Below are 18,326 nucleotides of genomic sequence, written 5' to 3'. Positions count from 1 at the left end.
TATATATATATATATATATATATATATATATATATATATATATATATATATATATATATATATATATATATATATATATATATATATATATATATATATATATATATATATATATATATATATATATATATATATATATATATATATATATATATATATATATATAAGAGTTTTGCACCTGATGATGTGGAATGTTTGCTCAGGTATCGCTAGGATCATGAAAACATCCCCGAACACCACAGTAACTTCCGCTACAGCAGAATGCTTGTTAAACCATCTGAAAACGCTAGTAACTTTGCAGACTGTGTTTAGATCATGAGAAAAAAAAAATTTGAAAACTCCATTAACCTCCACTGCAACGTGTTAGAAGTTCGAAAGTGAACGGTCTTCTTGTTTTATAGTGTTGCGGTTTTCTCTGTGCGTAAAAAAAATAGTTTCGTTGCTTTCTGCAGAAATTAAGTATTTTTGTCTCTCTCTCTCTCTCTCTCTCTCTCTCTCTCTCTCTCTCTCTCTCTCTCTCTCTCTCTCTCTCTCTCTCTCTCTCTCTCTCTCTCTTTAAGACACATATATCTTTGCCTGCATCACATTTTCTACATTTATTGTTTTACTCAGTGTTTTGATGTTCCTCGCGTGCAATAACTTCCTGGGAAGTTATAAAGACCATCTTTGCCGTGCAGACGCAAAATTCCATGAATATATATGTTTTGTCATCTGAAATTTACATTAGATACTTCATAAGTTTAGTATCAAAATATTCCTCTCTCTCTCTCTCTCTCTCTCTCTCTCTCTCTCTCTCTCTCTCTCTCTCTCTCTCTCTCTCTCTCTCTCTCTCTCTTACCATAACAAAAATACTAAATAAAAATTTATGATGACAATAGTTACAAAATAAAATAGACAGACACACAACAAATACTACATCTAGTAATAACGTGAAAAATACAAGTGAAAGAAGAGCTTACGAAAATACTGCAAGGTGAAATCTGCCCTTCCATATACGCTTCTATGTAACGCATTCTGAAAAGCTTTGCTCTCTCAACATAACTATTTTTCAAGATCACGGAGATGATAAGCCGAGTTTTCAAGGGTGTTTCTCCTGTTAATAATGTAAAAAATGTTAAAAATTTAGTCAATCTATCTCTAAAACCATAAAATAAACTTAAAAACCCGTGTAACTTCATGACTATTTTCAAAGACCATGTAGATAATTAGCAGAGTTCTCAAGTCTGTTTTCCCTGTAAATAATGTAGAAATTTGTCAATTTATCACCACAATCACACACAAAAAAAAACTAAAAATCCATGTAACTTCACCACAATGTTACTCAATTATTTGGAACGGAAAAACACCATCAAAAACCTCTCTCTCTCTCTCTCTCTCTCTCTCTCTCTCTCTCTCTCTCTCTCTCTCTCTCTCTCTCGTTAATACATTCCCGTTAATACAACGGTATTACAAAAAATGTTGCTTAGTCCATTACTATTTTCATCCATCCACACGCTTATTACGCCACGTTTGCTCGCGCGCGCGTGTGTGTGTGTGTGTGTGTGTGTGTGTGTGTGTGTGTGTGTGTGTGTGTGTGTGCCCATAAATTACTCACAGCAAAGAATGGATAATAATTCTACTGAAAACTGAAGCAGAATCACACACACACACACACACACACACACACACACACGCGCGCGCGCGCGCGTGTACCGGAGCATTAAGAAAATAAAATAAAATAAAATAATTTACACGATACGTTAGCTTCTGTATAGTAGAGAGAGAGAGAGAGAGAGAGAGAGAGAGAGAGAGAGAGAGAGAGAGAGAGAGAGAGAGAGAGAGAGAGAGAGGTGCAAGTGGACAGCTTTAAAGAGAGGGAGGCAGGGATGGAGGCAGGGGTTATTGGGTGTAAAGTGAAGGGAGAGAGGGAAGGAAGGAGGGAAGAGGGGAAGGAGGGAAGCAGGGAGGGAATGACGGAGGGAAGCAGGGAGGGAATGACGGAGGGAAGGAGGGAAGTAGGTAGGGAGCAAGGGAGAGAAAGAGGGAAGTAGGGAGGGAACTAAAGGTCATTGAGGAGGAAAAGAAGCCGCTGATGAGAGGGAGGAAAAGAATTGAATCAGGAAGAGAGAGAGAGAGAGAGAGAGAGAGAGAGAGAGAGAGAGAGAGAGAGAGAGAGAGAGAGAGAGAGAGAGAGAGAGAGAGAGAGAACGGAAAGAAATACGATTAATCTTACCTATATATAGCCTTCGCTTCTCCCTCAATTTTTACCTCCCTCCTCTCCCAGCCTAGGCCTATGACGTCATCGTAGGCCCTCTGGCGGGTCGTCGCCTCGGTAATGGCAAGGGGATAAGCCTATACTGGGGTCATTTTCCTCCACCAATCTAGGTCAGGCTGGGTCACATCGCAGTTGGAGTCACGTAGCGGAGAGAGAGAAGATCCACCCATTCTCTCTCTCTCTCTCTCTCTCTCTCTCTCTCTCTCTCTCTCTCTCTCTCTCTCTCTAATGACAAAAATCATATTATCCTCGTCTTCATATCCATACGTACATACATGTATACATACATATAGTCACATAGTTACACCTCCTCTTCCTCCTTCGTCACACATACTTAGGCCTCCCGTGCCGCAGGAACCAATCAGCGCTAAGCCCCTTAAGCTCAAGATCCAATGAGGGGCCTGAGCCTATGACGTCACAGTATGGCAGCCAATGGCGTGGCGAGTCTCGCGTGGAGACCTCATTCTTGAAACTTGATTACTTATGCTAGCACAGGGACTAGTGCTGGTGGTGGTAGCAGTGGTATGAATAGTAGCAGCACCACTATTATAATTACTCCCACTATTAATACTACTATGCTGTTATTACTATGTGCTACTGATGATTCTGAGAGAGAGAGAGAGAGAGAGAGAGAGAGAGAGAGAGAGAGAGAGAGAGAGAGAGAGAGAGAGAGAGAGAGAGAGAGAGAGAGAGAGAGAGAGAGGGGGGATGGCTTTGGAGGAGTATAACTAAACTATTTTCTTTTACCAACTTGTCGCCATCACCATCACTACCACGACGCACCGTTACAGAACCCAACACCACCACCACCACATCACCAAAGTAAGAAGCGAAAAAAAAAAGCCTTGGGTAAAGTAAACACCTGGTGCGCTACAAAATAAGAGATAAAATAATATCTTTATATCTTAACCATACAACATTATCTGTCCCACTGTCTGATTACTGCATTCACTGAGTGTTTGTCTGTCTGTCTGTCTGTCTGTGTGTGTGTCTATCTGTCTGTGTGTGTGTCTATCTGTCTGTCCACGCCAACTTCTGTCTGTCCCACTGTCTCATTATTGCTTTCGCTGAGTGGCTGTCGGTCGGTCTGTCTGTCTGTCTGTCTGTCTGTCGGTCTGTCCACGAGACCGCCTGTCTGTCACTTTCATTAACTGACAATCTGTCTGTCTTCCGTTAAATGTCTGTCAGTCTGTCTCTCCATTAACGGTCTGTCTGCCTGACTGACACGTCGCGGCCTGTCTGCCTTAACTCAGCCTTCATACATTAATATACATGTGTAATAATAATAATAATAATAATAATAAACGGTTTATTATTTAGGCAGTTAACAAACTGAAAATGTACAGAGGGGGTGGGGAAATACTTAACATTAATCCTAATAAAGGTGTGTGATAACTATACTCTAGAAAATTTATTTAATTGAAAGACATTATAAAAGCCTTTGTTTATATACACAAGCACATCTGTACTATGGCATGTTCCCTGTAATTATAAGGCTCGTTTTAAGATGTATGAATTTCAAGTTTGTGTTTATACCCAAAACGTCCGCATAAGACATTTCCTTCAAGTGTCCCTGATTCTTGAAGGAAATCAAGGAAGAGCCGACACTAGCAAGCCATACAAGGTGTTTGCTTTGCGTGCATATTTTTTTTTTTTTTCCGCACCAAGCCTCGTCTGGGGAAGGTGTGGAGGGACACAGACTCGTCACTGACTCTGGTATCGATCTACCAAACTATCTGTAAGGACATAAGAAAACTGGGATTGGTGCAAGAATCCGTCAGGCCTACACGTGGGGTAATCCCTGCATGAAGCATACCTACCTACTGCTATCATCCTCATCCATATATTTATCTAACCTTTTTTTAAACCTCCCTATTGACCCGACACTAACAACCTGGTTACTGAGTCTATTCCATTCATCTACCACTCTATTCGAGAACTATTTTTTCCTAACTTTTTAAAATCTAACTTTATCAAACTTAGCCCCATTATTTCCTGTCCTATCCTGATTATTGATCCTAAGGATTTTGTTTATGTCACCTTTGTTATATTCTCTATACTATTTGTAGATCTCTATCAGATCCCCTCTTAATGTACGCATCTCTAAGGAATGTGAATTTAAAAGCTTCAATCTCCTTTCGTAAGGAATATTTGTCGTCCTTTTGTATCTTTTTAATCATTACCTTTGTGATGATTCTAATAGACATATAAGATAAAAATCTCTGAATATTGGGACGTCTTAACCTACGCCTCTCTCTATGGAATATAAATTTAAAGCTTCAACTTCCTCCCACAGGGAATATATTTTATCCATTGTACCTTTTTATTCATTCTCCCTTGTGTGTGTGTGTGTGTGTGTGTGTGTGTGTGTGTGTTGGGAGTGGTTCAGGTGTTCCCCGTGATCCAACAAGTATGAGTATTACCTGCACAGACACAAACACGGAGATGAGTGACCTGTGCCGTCACAAAAACTCTTTTTGCGAGCCTCACATACCTCGACCTCCCCCCCATCATCTCCCACTGCACCTCTCCTTCATCCTTCACTGTTCCTCACTCCACCTCTCGCTCATCCTTTACTGTTCCTCACTCCACCCCTCCCTCATCCCTCACTCCACTCTTCCCACATTCCCTACTGCGCCTCTCCCTCATCTCTCACTGATCCTCACTCCGCCTCAAACTCATTCCTCACTGTTCCTACCTGCGACCTTCGTTCTTTACGGTCACTCACCTCAACTGGCGATGATATTGAATGGTTCTCTCTCTCTCTCTCTCTCTCTCTCTCTCTCTCTCTCTCTCTCTCTCTCTCTCTCTCTCTCTCTCTCTCTCTCTCTCTCTCTCTCTCTCTCTCTCACATTACCTAACCCAACCTTGTTAAAAAATAGTTCGTATATTTTTTTAGGCTAATAATAATAATAATAATAATAATAATAATAATAATAATAATAATAATAATAATAATAATAATAACAACAACAATAATCATTCCTATTTATCAAAAATTCCTCTAAGCACAAAAAAATGTTCCCTCCTGCCCCAACATTTCCTCAAGACTTACAAAGCTCTTCTCCAACCACAAAACTTCCTTCTCACCCAAAGAACTTCCCTTCAACCTAGAAAACTTCCCTCCAGCTCAGAAAACCTCTCCCCAACCACAAAACTTTTCTCCAGACAAAAAAAAAAAACTCTCCAACCCACAAAACTTCACTCCAGCCCACGAAACTTCCCTCTAGCCCACAAAACTTCCCTCCAGCCCACGAAACTTCCCTCTAGCCCACAAAACTTCACTCCAGCCCACGAAACTTCCCTCTAGCCCACAAAACTTCACTCCAGCCCACGAAACTTCCCTCTAGCCCACAAAACTTCACTCCAGCCCACGAAACTTCCCTCTAGCCCACAAAACTTCACTCCAGCCCACGAAACTTCCCTCTAGCCCACAAAACTTCACTCCAGCCCACGAAACTTCCCTCTAGCCCACAAAACTTCACTCCAGCCCACGAAACTTTCCTCTAGCCCACAAAACTTCACTCCAGCCCACGAAACTTCCCTCTAGCCCACAAAACTTCACTCCAGCCCACGAAACTTCCCTCTAGCCCACAAAACTTCACTCCAGCCCACGAAACTTCCCTCTAGCCCACAAAACTTCACTCCAGCCCACGAAACTTCCCTCTAGCATACAAAACTTCACTCCAGTCTACAAAACTTCACTCCAGCCCACGAAACTTCACTCCAGTCCACAAAACTTCACTCCAGTCCACGAAACTTCACTCCAGCCCACAAAACTTCACTCCAGCCCACAAAACTTCACTCCAACCCACAAAACTTCACTCCAGCCCACGAAACTTCACTCCAGCCCACAAAACTTCACTCCAGCCCACAAAACTTCACTCCAGCCCACAAAACTTCACTCCAGCCCACGAAACTTCACTCCAGCCCACAAAACTTCACTCCAGTCCACAAAACTTCACTCCAGCCCACGAAACTTCACTCCAGTCTACAAAACTTCACTCCAGCCCACGAAACTTCACTCCAGTCCACAAAACTTCACTCCAGTCCACGAAACTTCACTCCAGCCCACAAAACTTCACTCCAGCCCACAAAACTTCACTCCAACCCAAGAAACTTCACTCCAACCCACGAAACTTCCCTCCAGTCCAAAAAACTTTCCTCCAACCCCTAAAACTTCCCTCCAGTCTACAAAACTTCCCTCCAACCCCTAAAACTTCCCTCCAGTCTACAAAACTTCCCTCCAACCCCTAAACTTCCCTCCAGTCCACGAAACCTCCCTCCAGACCACGGAACTTCACTCCAACCCAAAAAACTTCCCTCCAGTCCACAAAATTTCCCTCCAACCTCCTAACCTTCCCTCCAGCCTACAAAACTTCACTCCAACCCTAAAACTTCCCTCCAGTCCACAAAACTTCCCTCGAACCCAGAAAATTTCCCTCCAACCCAGAAAACTTCCCTCCAGTCCATGAAATTTCCCTCCAACCACTAAACTTCCCTCCAGCCCACAAAACTTCTCTCCAGTCCACAAAAACTTCCCTCCAACAAAAAATAAACATCTCTCCAGCCGAAAGAATTTCCCTCCAGCCCACAAAACTTCTCCCCACTAGTTTTCTCCACTAATCTTTTCAGCCACTTTCCCTTAAATGCAATGAACATGTTAAGATATTCCCACATACCCTTTAAATATAATCTTCCCTTAAGCATCCTTAAAATATTATTCCCTCTGCACCTCCCCACTTCCCCAAAAATTCCTGTGATGAAATTAAAGCCAGTTATTGACTCCTAGGCCTAACATGGAAGGCGGCCTAGGCAGGGAGGGAAAGAGAGGGAGGGAAATAGGAAGGGTAGAGGGAAGGAAATATCTGATGACAGGAAGGAGAGAGAGAGAGAGAGAGAGAGAGAGAGAGAGAGAGAGAGAGAGAGAGAGAGAGAGAGAGAGAGAGAGAGAGAGAGAGAGAGAGAGAGAGAGAGAGAGAGAGAGAGAGAGAGAGAGAGAGAGAGAGAGAGAGAGAGAGAGTAAAGAATTGTGGGAGGGAATGTGGGAGAGAAAAAGAAATAGCAGGGAAGGAGAGGCCTATTGAGTTGATACAGGCTCCCTGCCAAGCGAGGAGGCAAGGGGGAACATAACAACATAAGAACATATGAGAAGCTGCAAGGAGCCATCAGGCCTACATGTAGCAGTTCCTGCATGAAATCTATTTCCAGTATCATCCTCATCCATGAATTTATCTTTAAAGCATCCAAATAAATTGACACTAACAACCTCATCATTGAATCTATTCCCTTCATCTACCACTATATTAGAGAGAGAGAGAGAGAGAGAGAGAGAGAGAGAGAGAGAGAGAGAGAGAGAGAGAGAGAGAGAGAGAGAGAGAGAGAGAGAGAGAGAGAGAGAGAGAGAGAGAGAGAGAGAGAGAGAGAGAGAGAGAGAGAGAGAGGTCACCATGGAGGAAAAAGGAAGGAAACAAGGAAGCCACCAGCATGTACTCGTAGACATCCCAACAAAGGCTGGTGTGTCAAGACAGTCTAGTATCTCAGAATTGATTTCATACCACCCTCCTCCCTCGTTTTTATTGATTCCCTGCATGGTTTGTGTATTATTTAGGGCATAGAGACGGGATGGTGCAGTGATAAGGGCTGCGGCTTACGACCTGGGGTTCGAGGGAAAGAGAAACTTACAAGCCAGCGTTGTCTTGGTCGTCTGCCTGGCTGGTCAGGCAGACCAAGTCTGCCTAGACCAGCCTAGACTAGGACCAAGTCTGATCTTATTCATCTTGCTTAGGATCTTGTCCTTAAACATGCCATGCCCTCGTAAGAAGTAAAGGCCTCAGAAATAACTAATTAGGTTCTTATAAGTGTTTTCTCTTTCCTTTGGTGATCCAAAGTAATTGCACAACTTTTTGTGTGTGTGTGTGTATGTGCTCAAGAGAGAAAGACTCAAAGGCAAAAACAGTCAGTCACGAAGGAAAGGTTCACTAATTGAAAAAAATAAATAAGAAAAAACTAAAGAACCAATTTACAAGGACCATAGAAACCTTCTTTAAGACGCAAATAACTTCCAGTACAGCATGTCAAAAGTAGTCAAGTTAAGACGCCGAAACATCCCCTTCTCGTTAATCTAAAGTCACTGTTGTGGATTATATGATTCATTATATTTGTATCTCTCTCTCTCTCTCTCTCTCTCTCTCTCTCTCTCTCTCTCTCTCTCTCTCTCTCTCTCTCTCTCCAATGTGCATGAGTTTATCTCCATACAGTGTGCTTATAATGGCTGTTAAATGTTAACCATTGCTCATTGCTTATTTGCAGATTCATCTAGTATTACAGGAATTCCCTTTTTCTCTATAAATCAACTATTAAAAAGTGGTAAGGACGAGCAGATAGACATGTTGGCAATCTGTTTAAAACCATTGTGTGTTGTGTGTCTGGTGGTAACTGAATACGTACAACTCAGGGCCTGTGCTTTGAAACTCTTGTTCTCTCCTAAGGTCTATTTTCAAAGGACACAGATATTTGGTCAATCTTATTTTTTTTTTTTTCTTTTTATTAATGGTGGGTAATCATTATTAGCTATCACCAAAATCATGAAAACACCTTTGAGAAACAGTTACTTTTACTTGAGCTTCTTCTCCAAAAAGCATAATAACTTTCACTAGAGCCTGTTGACCTAAAACACCGACAAACACCCCAAAACACAACCAAAACTCCCCAAAATACATCTAAACCCACCTAAGGTACCCAGAAACACACATACCCGCCCACAGCACTCCCGTACCCACTGAAAACACATCCAAACTCACTCAAAACAGCCCAAAAACACTTAAAACATTCCAACACACACCCAAACTCATCCAAAACTGACCAAAACACCCTAAAATACTCCTAAGACACCCCAAATCACACCAAGAATGATAAAAAGAAATATAAATACATAAAATAAATATACGAGACAGGCAGGGAACAGAGTATTGAGGTACAGGGGGCAGGAAGGGTGTACTAAGGAGTAGGGAGAGAGAGGGTGTAATAAGGTGGGACAGACAAGCAGACTGGGAAAGTAGACAGGGTTTATTGAGGTGAAAGGGGACAAACAGGGGCAGTTTAATAAGATGCAGGGGCGAGACAGGGTGTATTAAGATCTAGGGGCAGACAGGAGGGGTGTACTAAGGTGTATGAAGACAGGAAGGGTGTACTGAGGTGTGGGACAGACAGACAGACAGACAGACAGAGGGAGAGATTAAAAGAGAAAATTTGAGTGACATAGACAATGGATATGAGAGAGAGAGAGAGAGAGAGAGAGAGAGAGAGAGAGAGAGAGAGAGAGAGAGAGAGAGAGAGAGAGAGAGAGAGAGAGAGAGAGAGAGAGAGAGAGAGAGAGAGAGAGAGAGAGAGAGAGAGTGTGTGTGTACTAGTCATCTCTATCATTGAACATAAATTTGCAATATATGTATAGGTTTGTGTATACTAGCCTTACTTAATGTGTATAGATTTCTGAGCATATACCAGCATCTCTTACGAGTTTATGTGTGTATATCAGACTTAGCAAGTGTATGGATGTGTCTCTAAGTGTATCCCAGTGTTTGTATACCAGTTAGTGTGTGTGTACCAGACTTAGTAAGCGTGTGTGTGTTTCTAAGAATATACAACCAATAGCAAGCGTTTGTATATGTCTCTAAGTGTATACCAGTCTTAATTGTGTGTTTGTGTGTGTATACCAGCATTACATAGTGTTTGTAATGGTTTGTGTGTATACTAGTCTTTTTTAATTGTTACCAACTATCCCAGCCCCTCCAGACCCACCTGAGGCATACAGCGTCACCCCAGAGTACAGCCCCAAGTTGGTCTGGCTAGCCCCGATGACGATGAAAGCAGGAACCATCATTATCACCTGCTGTGGTTGATGATGATGGCTTCTACACACACACACACACACACACACACACACACAACCTCAGACAGCAATTCCTGGAAGAAGAGAGGACAGAACAGCATGCCAGCCACAGCAAGAGCGAGTGCGTGAACAGCCACGGCCACCAACCAGTCAGTACTTCCCTAGCAGAAGAACGTGGCCCCCAGAGTCGACCCAGTGGTGAAGTCTGTGCTCAATATCCTTTATCATGACTCTCTCTCTCTCTCTCTCTCTCTCTCTCTCTCTCTCTCTCTCTCTCTCTCTCTCTCTCTCTCTCTCTCTCTCTCTCTCTCTCTCATCCACCATTAGCCAGTCTCCCTCTCCCTCTCACCATTGGTCAGTGGCCTGTACAGCAGACACCCAGTTGTCATGGTGAAGGGATTTTCTCCAAGTACTGTACCTCCATCACTCCCTCCAGGCTCCTCCCACTTTCCTCCAGTCACTATGTAAGCTTGATGATCAGCAGCTGTCCCTCTATACCACAAGCTTCACTCAGGGCAGCTCTCTGGAGGCCTCCGAACCTGTGGGTGTAAGGTTAGGTTAGGTTAAGTTAGGTTAAGTTAGGGTTAGGCTAGGTTAGGTTAGGTTGGTTAGGTTAGGCCTGTGGATGGTGTGTGGAGGAGGACAGGACAAGGAGACCAGTGGGAAGGCTGTGGAAGGCCTGTGAATTTCAAGGTAATGCAACACCTCACACCAACAACACCAGAACAATGCCTCACCTAGCCACCCGCAGCCACATCACAGTCTCTCCCCCTCGTAGGTGATGGCAGCAGTGGTGGTGGTGGTGGTGGTGTTGCAAGGAGGAGGCAAGGCACCCATGACTGGAAAAGGAGAGGTGAGTGCCTTGAGGCTGCAGGACGGGGTGTGCAGCTGTGTGGGAGACAAGAGGGTGGGTGAGAGGGAGTGGGCACATGGGAGAGAGTGAGTGTGTTCTATGGCAAGTTCTATATAGGATTTCAAGGGTGTTTTTGTATATGATAGGGAAAATATTAATACATACTCGTACATACATTTTCATCTCCCAAGCACCCCTCTTCTCTCCTCCTCTTCCCTCTTCCCCTGTTTCATGCAAATAGGTCAACACACACACACACACACACACATTGATAGAGGGATAGATATTAGCACAGCATGATTTAAACAACTAATATAACTATCAAACACACACACACACACACACACACACACACACACACACTTCTCCACAAATCTGAAGGCACTGTGGTTTCCAAGCCCTTAAAGTGAAAGAGTGTTGAGGGCATAATATTGCACCACTGCCAGCATGAACTTGTCACTAAAGCTGTCATGCGCCTCACACGCCTCCTGTCACCCGCTCATGCCAGCTGCCAATGCAGAACGCACCCTCCAGCATTCAATGTTTGGGGCGATAGTTCTTTGTTAATGGAAGATAATTAGATTTTCTCTCATATCAAGTTGAATTGGTTTAGCTGACACTCTCTCTCTCTCTCTCTCTCTCTCTCTCTCTCTCTCTCTCTCTCTCTCTCTCTCTCTCTCTCTCTCTCTCTCTCTCTCTCTCTCTCTCTCTCTCTCTCTCTCTCTTTCACGATTGATTCCAAAGGCCACAAAGATGATTAGCAGAGGTTTTCGTGAGTGTTTCTCCTGTTAGTAATGTAGGAATGTTGTTAATTTGTCACTAAAACCATAAAAAACATCCTTAAAAATCTGTGCCACTTCAAATAGAGCCTTTTTAAAGCGTGTTTCTCCCATCAGTAGAGTAGAAATGTAGTTATTTATTTATATTTTATATATAACACACACACACACACACACACACAAACACAGGTGGTCTGGCAGGGAAGTGTTATGAGAGATGTACAAACGCATAGCAAGGCAAGGCACACAGCTTTCACACCCACCTCACACTCACTCACAACACTCTTTCAACACCTTAACCTTTGTTGGAGAAGAGAAGCACTACTGCCTTAACCTTACAAATACACTTATTATAGCTTATCTCTTACATATACGAAGATAAAGCACACAACTTTCACCGTTACTCTCACCCACAACAATCTTTCAATGCGTTAATCCTTGTTGGGAAAGAGAACCACTAAAATATTATCTCCTACAAATATATTTAAACACTCACTCAACACTCAACACCTTAGCCCTTGATGGAGATGAGAAGCACTCCTATCCTAACCTTACAAGAGCACTCACTAAAATCTTATCTCCTACATATACCAAAACAAAAACACAATTTTCACCCTCACTCACTCAACACACAACACCTTAGCCCTTGATTGAGATGAGAAGCACTCCTACCCTAACTTTACAAGAGCACTCATTAAAATCTTATCTCCTACATATACCAAAACACACAATTTTCACCCTCACTCAATCAACACTCAACACCTTAGCCCTTGACGGAGACGAGAAGCACTCCTACCCTAATCTTACAAGAGCACTCACCAAAATCTTATCTCTACTCCATTCATTGATCCATACACCAACCCAGTTACCCCACACAAGACTCAATGCACCACAAAGTTATACACATTCATCTATCTATGCCACACTGACTATTGAAGTTGGTGGAGCACAGGGTGAACCAAAGGGCATCAGCTCCACACTCTGGGATGCCTGTGGGGAAGTTCCTCCTGATACCAGTGAGTACCTCTTCTGTATTCAGGCTCCCCTCCATCCTCTCACACAGTACCTGAGGGCATGAGGGGGTGGTGAGAGGATAAGAGGCTACGAGGGAGGAGGGAAGGGATGAAATGTGGTGAAAAACAGAAGAGAAAACAGATGAGCAGGAAAATGGAAGCAGAGAAGAGGAAAAGGAAGAAAAGAGAAGAGATGAAAAGACAAAGAAAGGGAGAAAACAGAGAAAACAGAATTATAAACACAATTTTTGCCATCACATCTAAAAATCTCTCTCTCTCTCTCTCTCTCTCTCTCTCTCTCTCTCTCTCTCTCTCTACAGTGCTCCTTCAAAAAAATACACTTGCTAAGAAGCTTTCACAAATATTCATGTATCACCTGGTGTCCAGATACTGCTCACCACACCCAATGAACATCAATACAGAACACACTCCAGCACCAGCAAGTCACGCACCTCCAGGGACGCCCCACTGATCACATCCAGGGGGTTTATCACATTGCCCCAGGACTTGGATGTCTTGTGGCCGCCACCATCACACAGGAGGCCATGCAGCAGCACAGTCTGGGGAGGGAGGGTGATATAACATAGGTGATATAACACAGGCAATACTGGTAACAATTAATATCAAACTACGTAAGAGGAAGGAGAGGTAACACACAGGTAGTCAATTCTTTCAATCTATCAGCATCTATAAACATTACTAGCCTTCTGAAATCTCCATCTTTTTATCAAACAATTAGTAATGCTAGAGTTTACAGTATTAACATATTTTAGTTATATACCAATGAAAATATGGACTAATTACACACCTACAATTAGTTACCTGAGTTTCTGATAACACATAAGACAAAGGAACAAAAACAAGATCAATAACAGAGAACAGGACCACAAAGAATGTATATCAACTGAAGGAAAAACAATAAAAAGTAAACATTTCTGCCATATATCAGACCATCCAAACTAACACTAGGTAAACACACGTACCTTCCTTCTCCACAGCCTTCCGCCTTGCATCTTCCTCCAAGCAGCTGCCACCCACACCTCCCGGCCGTCTGCTGCAGTGATGTGGTACACTGGCATTCTGTGGCCCCACCAGAGTTGCTGGGAGACACACCAGTCTGTGATGTTGTCCAGCCAGCTATGCCATGCCCTCCTGTGCAGCTGTGGCACCAGGTTCAGACGGCCGCTCTGCACAGCCTCAGACGCCTCCTGTGCCAACTCCTTGCACCGAACGAACCTGTGTAGACATGAAAGTAAGCAAGAGAGAGAGAGAGAGAGAGAGAGAGAGAGAGAGAGAGAGAGAGAGAGAGAGAGAGAGAGAGAGAGAGAGAGAGAGAGAGAGAGAGAGAGAGAGAGAGAGAGAGAGAGAGAGAGAGAGAGAGAGAGAGACTTAACCTAACTTAACCTAACTGAATTAATATAAACCTAACCTGATGGAAACAAATAAATAAAAATAAAAAGCTGCAGCCGGCCTCACCTTTCTTGACAGGCGCCTTTTTTATGTTCATACACATTTCCCTGGTGGCACACGCTGCTAGCCGCCCCCTGGCCACGCCCCTCGCCACCTCACTCATGTACAGATCCATTGCCCCTCTAAAAAGCAACAAATTCACCCGTATATCAAGTCTGACTCTGCGTTTGTTTACATTTCTCTGGGTCTCGGTCTGGGCTCAGGCCTGCAGGATGGGAGAATGATAGAAAACGAGAGATTTTCAGGCAAGACTAGTATAAGTTGAGGCTCCATTATAAAATACCGTGATACAATATTACTATTACTACTACTACTACTACTACTAATACTAATAATAATAATAGTAATAATAATAATAATAGTAATAATAATAATGAAAAACACACAATGCACATGATCGCAAGACCACTCCTTGTGTATACTAACTGTAGCCGCACCGGCTGGGCATCAATTGGCTCTCAGGTGATCTGTTTTACTGATCACACCCATCATCGTAGGGTCGAGGAAAGGCAGTTCTCTCTCTGACGTTTATTGATGAGGTAGGCATGACTGTAAGAACTGCGAACAAGTTCTCGGTCTCAATTTCTTACAAAATAACATTATACACTGATATTAAACACTTTCAACATATTACAATATTCATTAACAATACATGCAATTGACTTAGCACTATGACAATCAGTTTTTACTACAAAATTAAAGTATTTACCTCGGTCACCATCCTGCCCGTCTTTGTCTGAGCGCGACTTGGCCGTGAGTGATGCCCGAAGGCGACTAGCAGGTTAACCCCACACTACCAACAAGTGAGCATCGGCTTCGGTGCTTAATATAGCATTAAATACTGATACTCACACATATTACACGTTTTCATGCAAATAGAAAACTATTGAACATTTCACTTATATATGCCGAGGAATAATCACATGAGGTACATACGCTTTACACACAGTAACACTAACCTTACTTAATGTGTATAGATTTCTGAGCATATACCAGCATCTCTTATGAGTTTATGTGTGTATATCAGATTTAGCAAGTGTATGGATGCGTCTCTAAGTGTATCCCAGTGTTTGTATACAAGTTTGTGTGTGTATACCAGACTTAGTAAGCGTGTGTGTGTTTCTAAGAATATACAACCAATAGCAAGTGTTTGTATATGTCTCTAAGTGTATACCTGTCTTAATTGTCTGTTTGTGTGTGTATACCAGCATTACATAGTGTTTGTAATGGTTTGTGTGTATACTAGTCTTTTTTAATTGTTACCCACTATCCCAGCCCTCCAGACCCACCTGAGGCATAAAGCGTCACCCCAGAGTACAGCCCCAGGTTGGTCTGGCTAGCCCCAATGACGATGAAAGCAGGAACCATCATTATCACCTGCTGTGGTTGATGATGATGGCTTCTACACACACACACACACACACACACACACCTCAGACAGCAATTCCTGGAAGAAGAGAGGACAGATCAGCATGCCAGCCACAGCAAAAGCAAGTGCGTGAACAGACACGGCCACCAACCGGCCACCAACCGGCCAGTACTTCCCCAACGGAATAACGCAGGCCCCACAGTCGACCCAGCGGTGAAGTCTGTGCTCAATATTATTTATCAAGACTCTCTCTCTCTCTCTCTCTCTCTCTCTCTCTCTCTCTCTCTCTCTCTCTCTCTCTCTCTCTCTCTCACCATTGGTCGGTGGACTGTACAGTAGACACCCAGTCATCATGGTGGAAGGATTTTCTCCAAGTACTGTACCTCCACGACTCCCTCCAGGCTCCTCCACTTTCCTCCAGTCACTCCATAAGCTTGATGATCAGCAGCTGTCCCTCTATAACACAAGCTTCACTCTGGCCAGCTCTCTGGAGGCCTCCGAACCTGTGGGTGTAAGGTTAGGTTAGGTTAGGTTAAGTTAGGTTAGGTTAGGTTAGGTTAATGGAGGAGGAGGAGGAGGAGGAGGAGGAGGAGGAAGACTTTTCATTATCCAAGCCTCTTATCTTCTACACGTTAGGTCTGTTCCTCCACCTCCTCCTCCTCCTCCTCCTCCTCCTCCTCCTCCTCCTAGTCCTCCTCCTCCTCCTCCTCCTCCACCTCCTCCTTCTCCTCCTCCTCCTCCTCCTCTTCCTTCTTCTCCTCCTCCTCCTCTTGCTACCTTGTTCATTTTGTTCTTCCTATTCCTCTTCCTCCTCCTCCTCCTCCTTTTCCTGTCCTCTTTATGTAATTTCAATAGTAATACCTTGAAATTAACTAAAGAAAACGAATCAGTATACATAGAAAACGAGATTATTATCATTATTTCCCCTCGATTCCCTCTCTTCCCCCACCATAGACAGCATTTCCTCTTCCTTAGCTATAAAAAATTTCCCTTTCCCCCCCATCCCCCCTCAACACTAAAAAAATTCCCCTATTTTTTCCCCTTCCCCACAAATTCTCCTCATTCTCCCCTTCTTTCCGTCTTTTTTCCATACAAAGACAGCATTTCTCCTGCCTTAACCCTTAAAACGGAATATTTCTCACTTATCCCCCAAAATATTCCTTTTTTTTTTTTTTCCCTTTTTTTTTTCTCTTTTTTCCCTAATTCACAGCATCTCATCTACTTTACCCCAAAAATTCCTCTTTTTTTTCCCTTAGTTTCACAAGATTTCCCCTGAACCCCCCCCCCCCCCCTTCCTAGTCCCTTGCGCTCCTACCTTGCCATGAGGTTGTGCAAGCCGCTGGGTGTGTTGAGGGCGGCGTGGAAGGGAGTAGTGTGGGCCGTGGGCGTGGTGGGCAGTGGGCGGATGGGCGTGGGAGAGGCGGGCCATCCATCCTGTCTAGTGAGGCCGCCCACGGAATAGTCTGAGTCACTGTAAGGGAAGAAGGAAACACATTAAATTAGAGACCTGTCATGATGGGTTAAGGGGGAGGTCGAGGGGAGAGGGGAGAGGGGAGAGGGGAGAGGGGAGAGGGGAGAGGGAAGCATATTGTTATTATTGTTATTGGTGAAGGGAACTAGTAGGGTGTATAATTGTACGAGAGAGAGAGAGAGAGAGAGAGAGAGAGAGAGAGAGAGAGAGAGAGAGAGAGAGAGAGAGAGAGAGAGAGAATTTATATCCATTTAATATTGTACAAGTTATAAATTATAGTAGTCTCTTAATAATAGCAGCAGTTATAATAATAATAATAATAATAATAATAATAATAATAATAATAATAATAATAATAAAAGTAATAATATCAATAATTAATAGGAATACTACTAATATTAATAATATAAACATACAAATAACATACAATACAACAACAACAACAACAACATACACACACACACACACACGCATCATTAACCTTCACAAAACAAATAAACAAACAAACAAACAAACAAACAAACCTTTTCCAGTCAATATCATTATTATTATTATTTTAGAGGCAAATAAAATAAGTGTCATATATTCCTTAACATTTCCCTCTAAATGTGTGTGTGTGTGTGTGTGTGTGTGTGTGTGTGTGTGTGTGTGTGTGTGTGTGCGTGACAGACAGACAGGTGTGGATATGAATACAGGTCTAATTATTAAAGGTGTAAAACTATTAATTACAAAAGGTAGTTTAATTATTATTGTTGTTTGTGAGTGGGGTGATGCTGGTGGTGGAGATGGTGGTGGTGGTGGTGGTGGTAGTAAAAGTAGTAGTAGTAGTAGTAGTAGTAGTAGTAGTAGTAGTAGTAGTAGTACACACACACACACGCACACGCACGCACACGCACACACACACACACACACACACACACACCCTCTCTCTCTCTCTCTCTCTCTCTCTCTCTCTCTCTCTCTCTCTCTCTCTCTCTCTCTCTCTCCTTTTAGTACCAAAAAAAAGAAAAATCATCGGTATTGTGATGAAAATTTACAAGGAGGAGGAGGAGGTGGAGGAGGAGGAAGAAGAAGAAGAAGAAGAAGAAGAAGAAGAAGAAGAAGAAGAAGAAGAAGAAGAAGAAGAAGAAGAGAAGGAGGAAGAGGATGGAGAAGGAAAAGGTCAGAGGTCCTTCTATTCGGCATCCTAGAGAGAGAGAGAGAGAGAGAGAGAGAGAGAGAGAGAG

At 43.0% G+C, this 18,326-nt stretch overlaps 2 protein-coding genes across 3 annotated transcripts in view; both read right to left on the bottom strand.

Annotated features, from left to right (window-relative positions):
* Positions 1–10,542, bottom strand: part of LOC135111370 (probable G-protein coupled receptor B0563.6) — a 72,858-nt gene extending 62,316 nt beyond the window's left edge. Inside the window, exon 1 of the mRNA XM_064024566.1 lies at positions 10,495–10,542. The gene's annotated coding sequence lies outside the window, so the exon portion shown is untranslated. The remainder of the gene's footprint in view (positions 1–10,494) is intronic.
* Positions 9,949–14,509, bottom strand: LOC135111373 (uncharacterized). Of its 2 annotated transcripts, none has more exons than XM_064024582.1 (6): positions 14,267–14,507; positions 13,774–14,026; positions 13,243–13,350; positions 12,708–12,843; positions 10,883–11,033; positions 9,949–10,684 (listed from the first exon to the last, which is right to left on the bottom strand). In XM_064024582.1, exons 2-6 carry the CDS (start codon positions 13,867–13,869, stop codon positions 10,606–10,608), a joined length of 570 nt encoding a protein of 189 aa, XP_063880652.1. In that variant the 5' UTR covers positions 13,870–14,026; positions 14,267–14,507; the 3' UTR covers positions 9,949–10,605. The 2 variants fall into 2 exon arrangements, with proteins under 2 accessions (XP_063880652.1, XP_063880653.1); XM_064024583.1 differs by having other exon boundaries at positions 10,567–10,684; positions 10,883–10,984; positions 14,267–14,509.
* Positions 14,510–18,326: the final 3,817 nt, after the last annotated feature.

This window comes from Scylla paramamosain, chromosome 22 (assembly GCF_035594125.1).
Source record: "Scylla paramamosain isolate STU-SP2022 chromosome 22, ASM3559412v1, whole genome shotgun sequence".
Lineage (NCBI taxonomy): Eukaryota > Metazoa > Arthropoda > Malacostraca > Decapoda > Portunidae > Scylla > Scylla paramamosain.
Note: the sequence above shows the minus strand (reverse complement) of the source record. Positions and strands in the feature narration are given on the sequence as shown.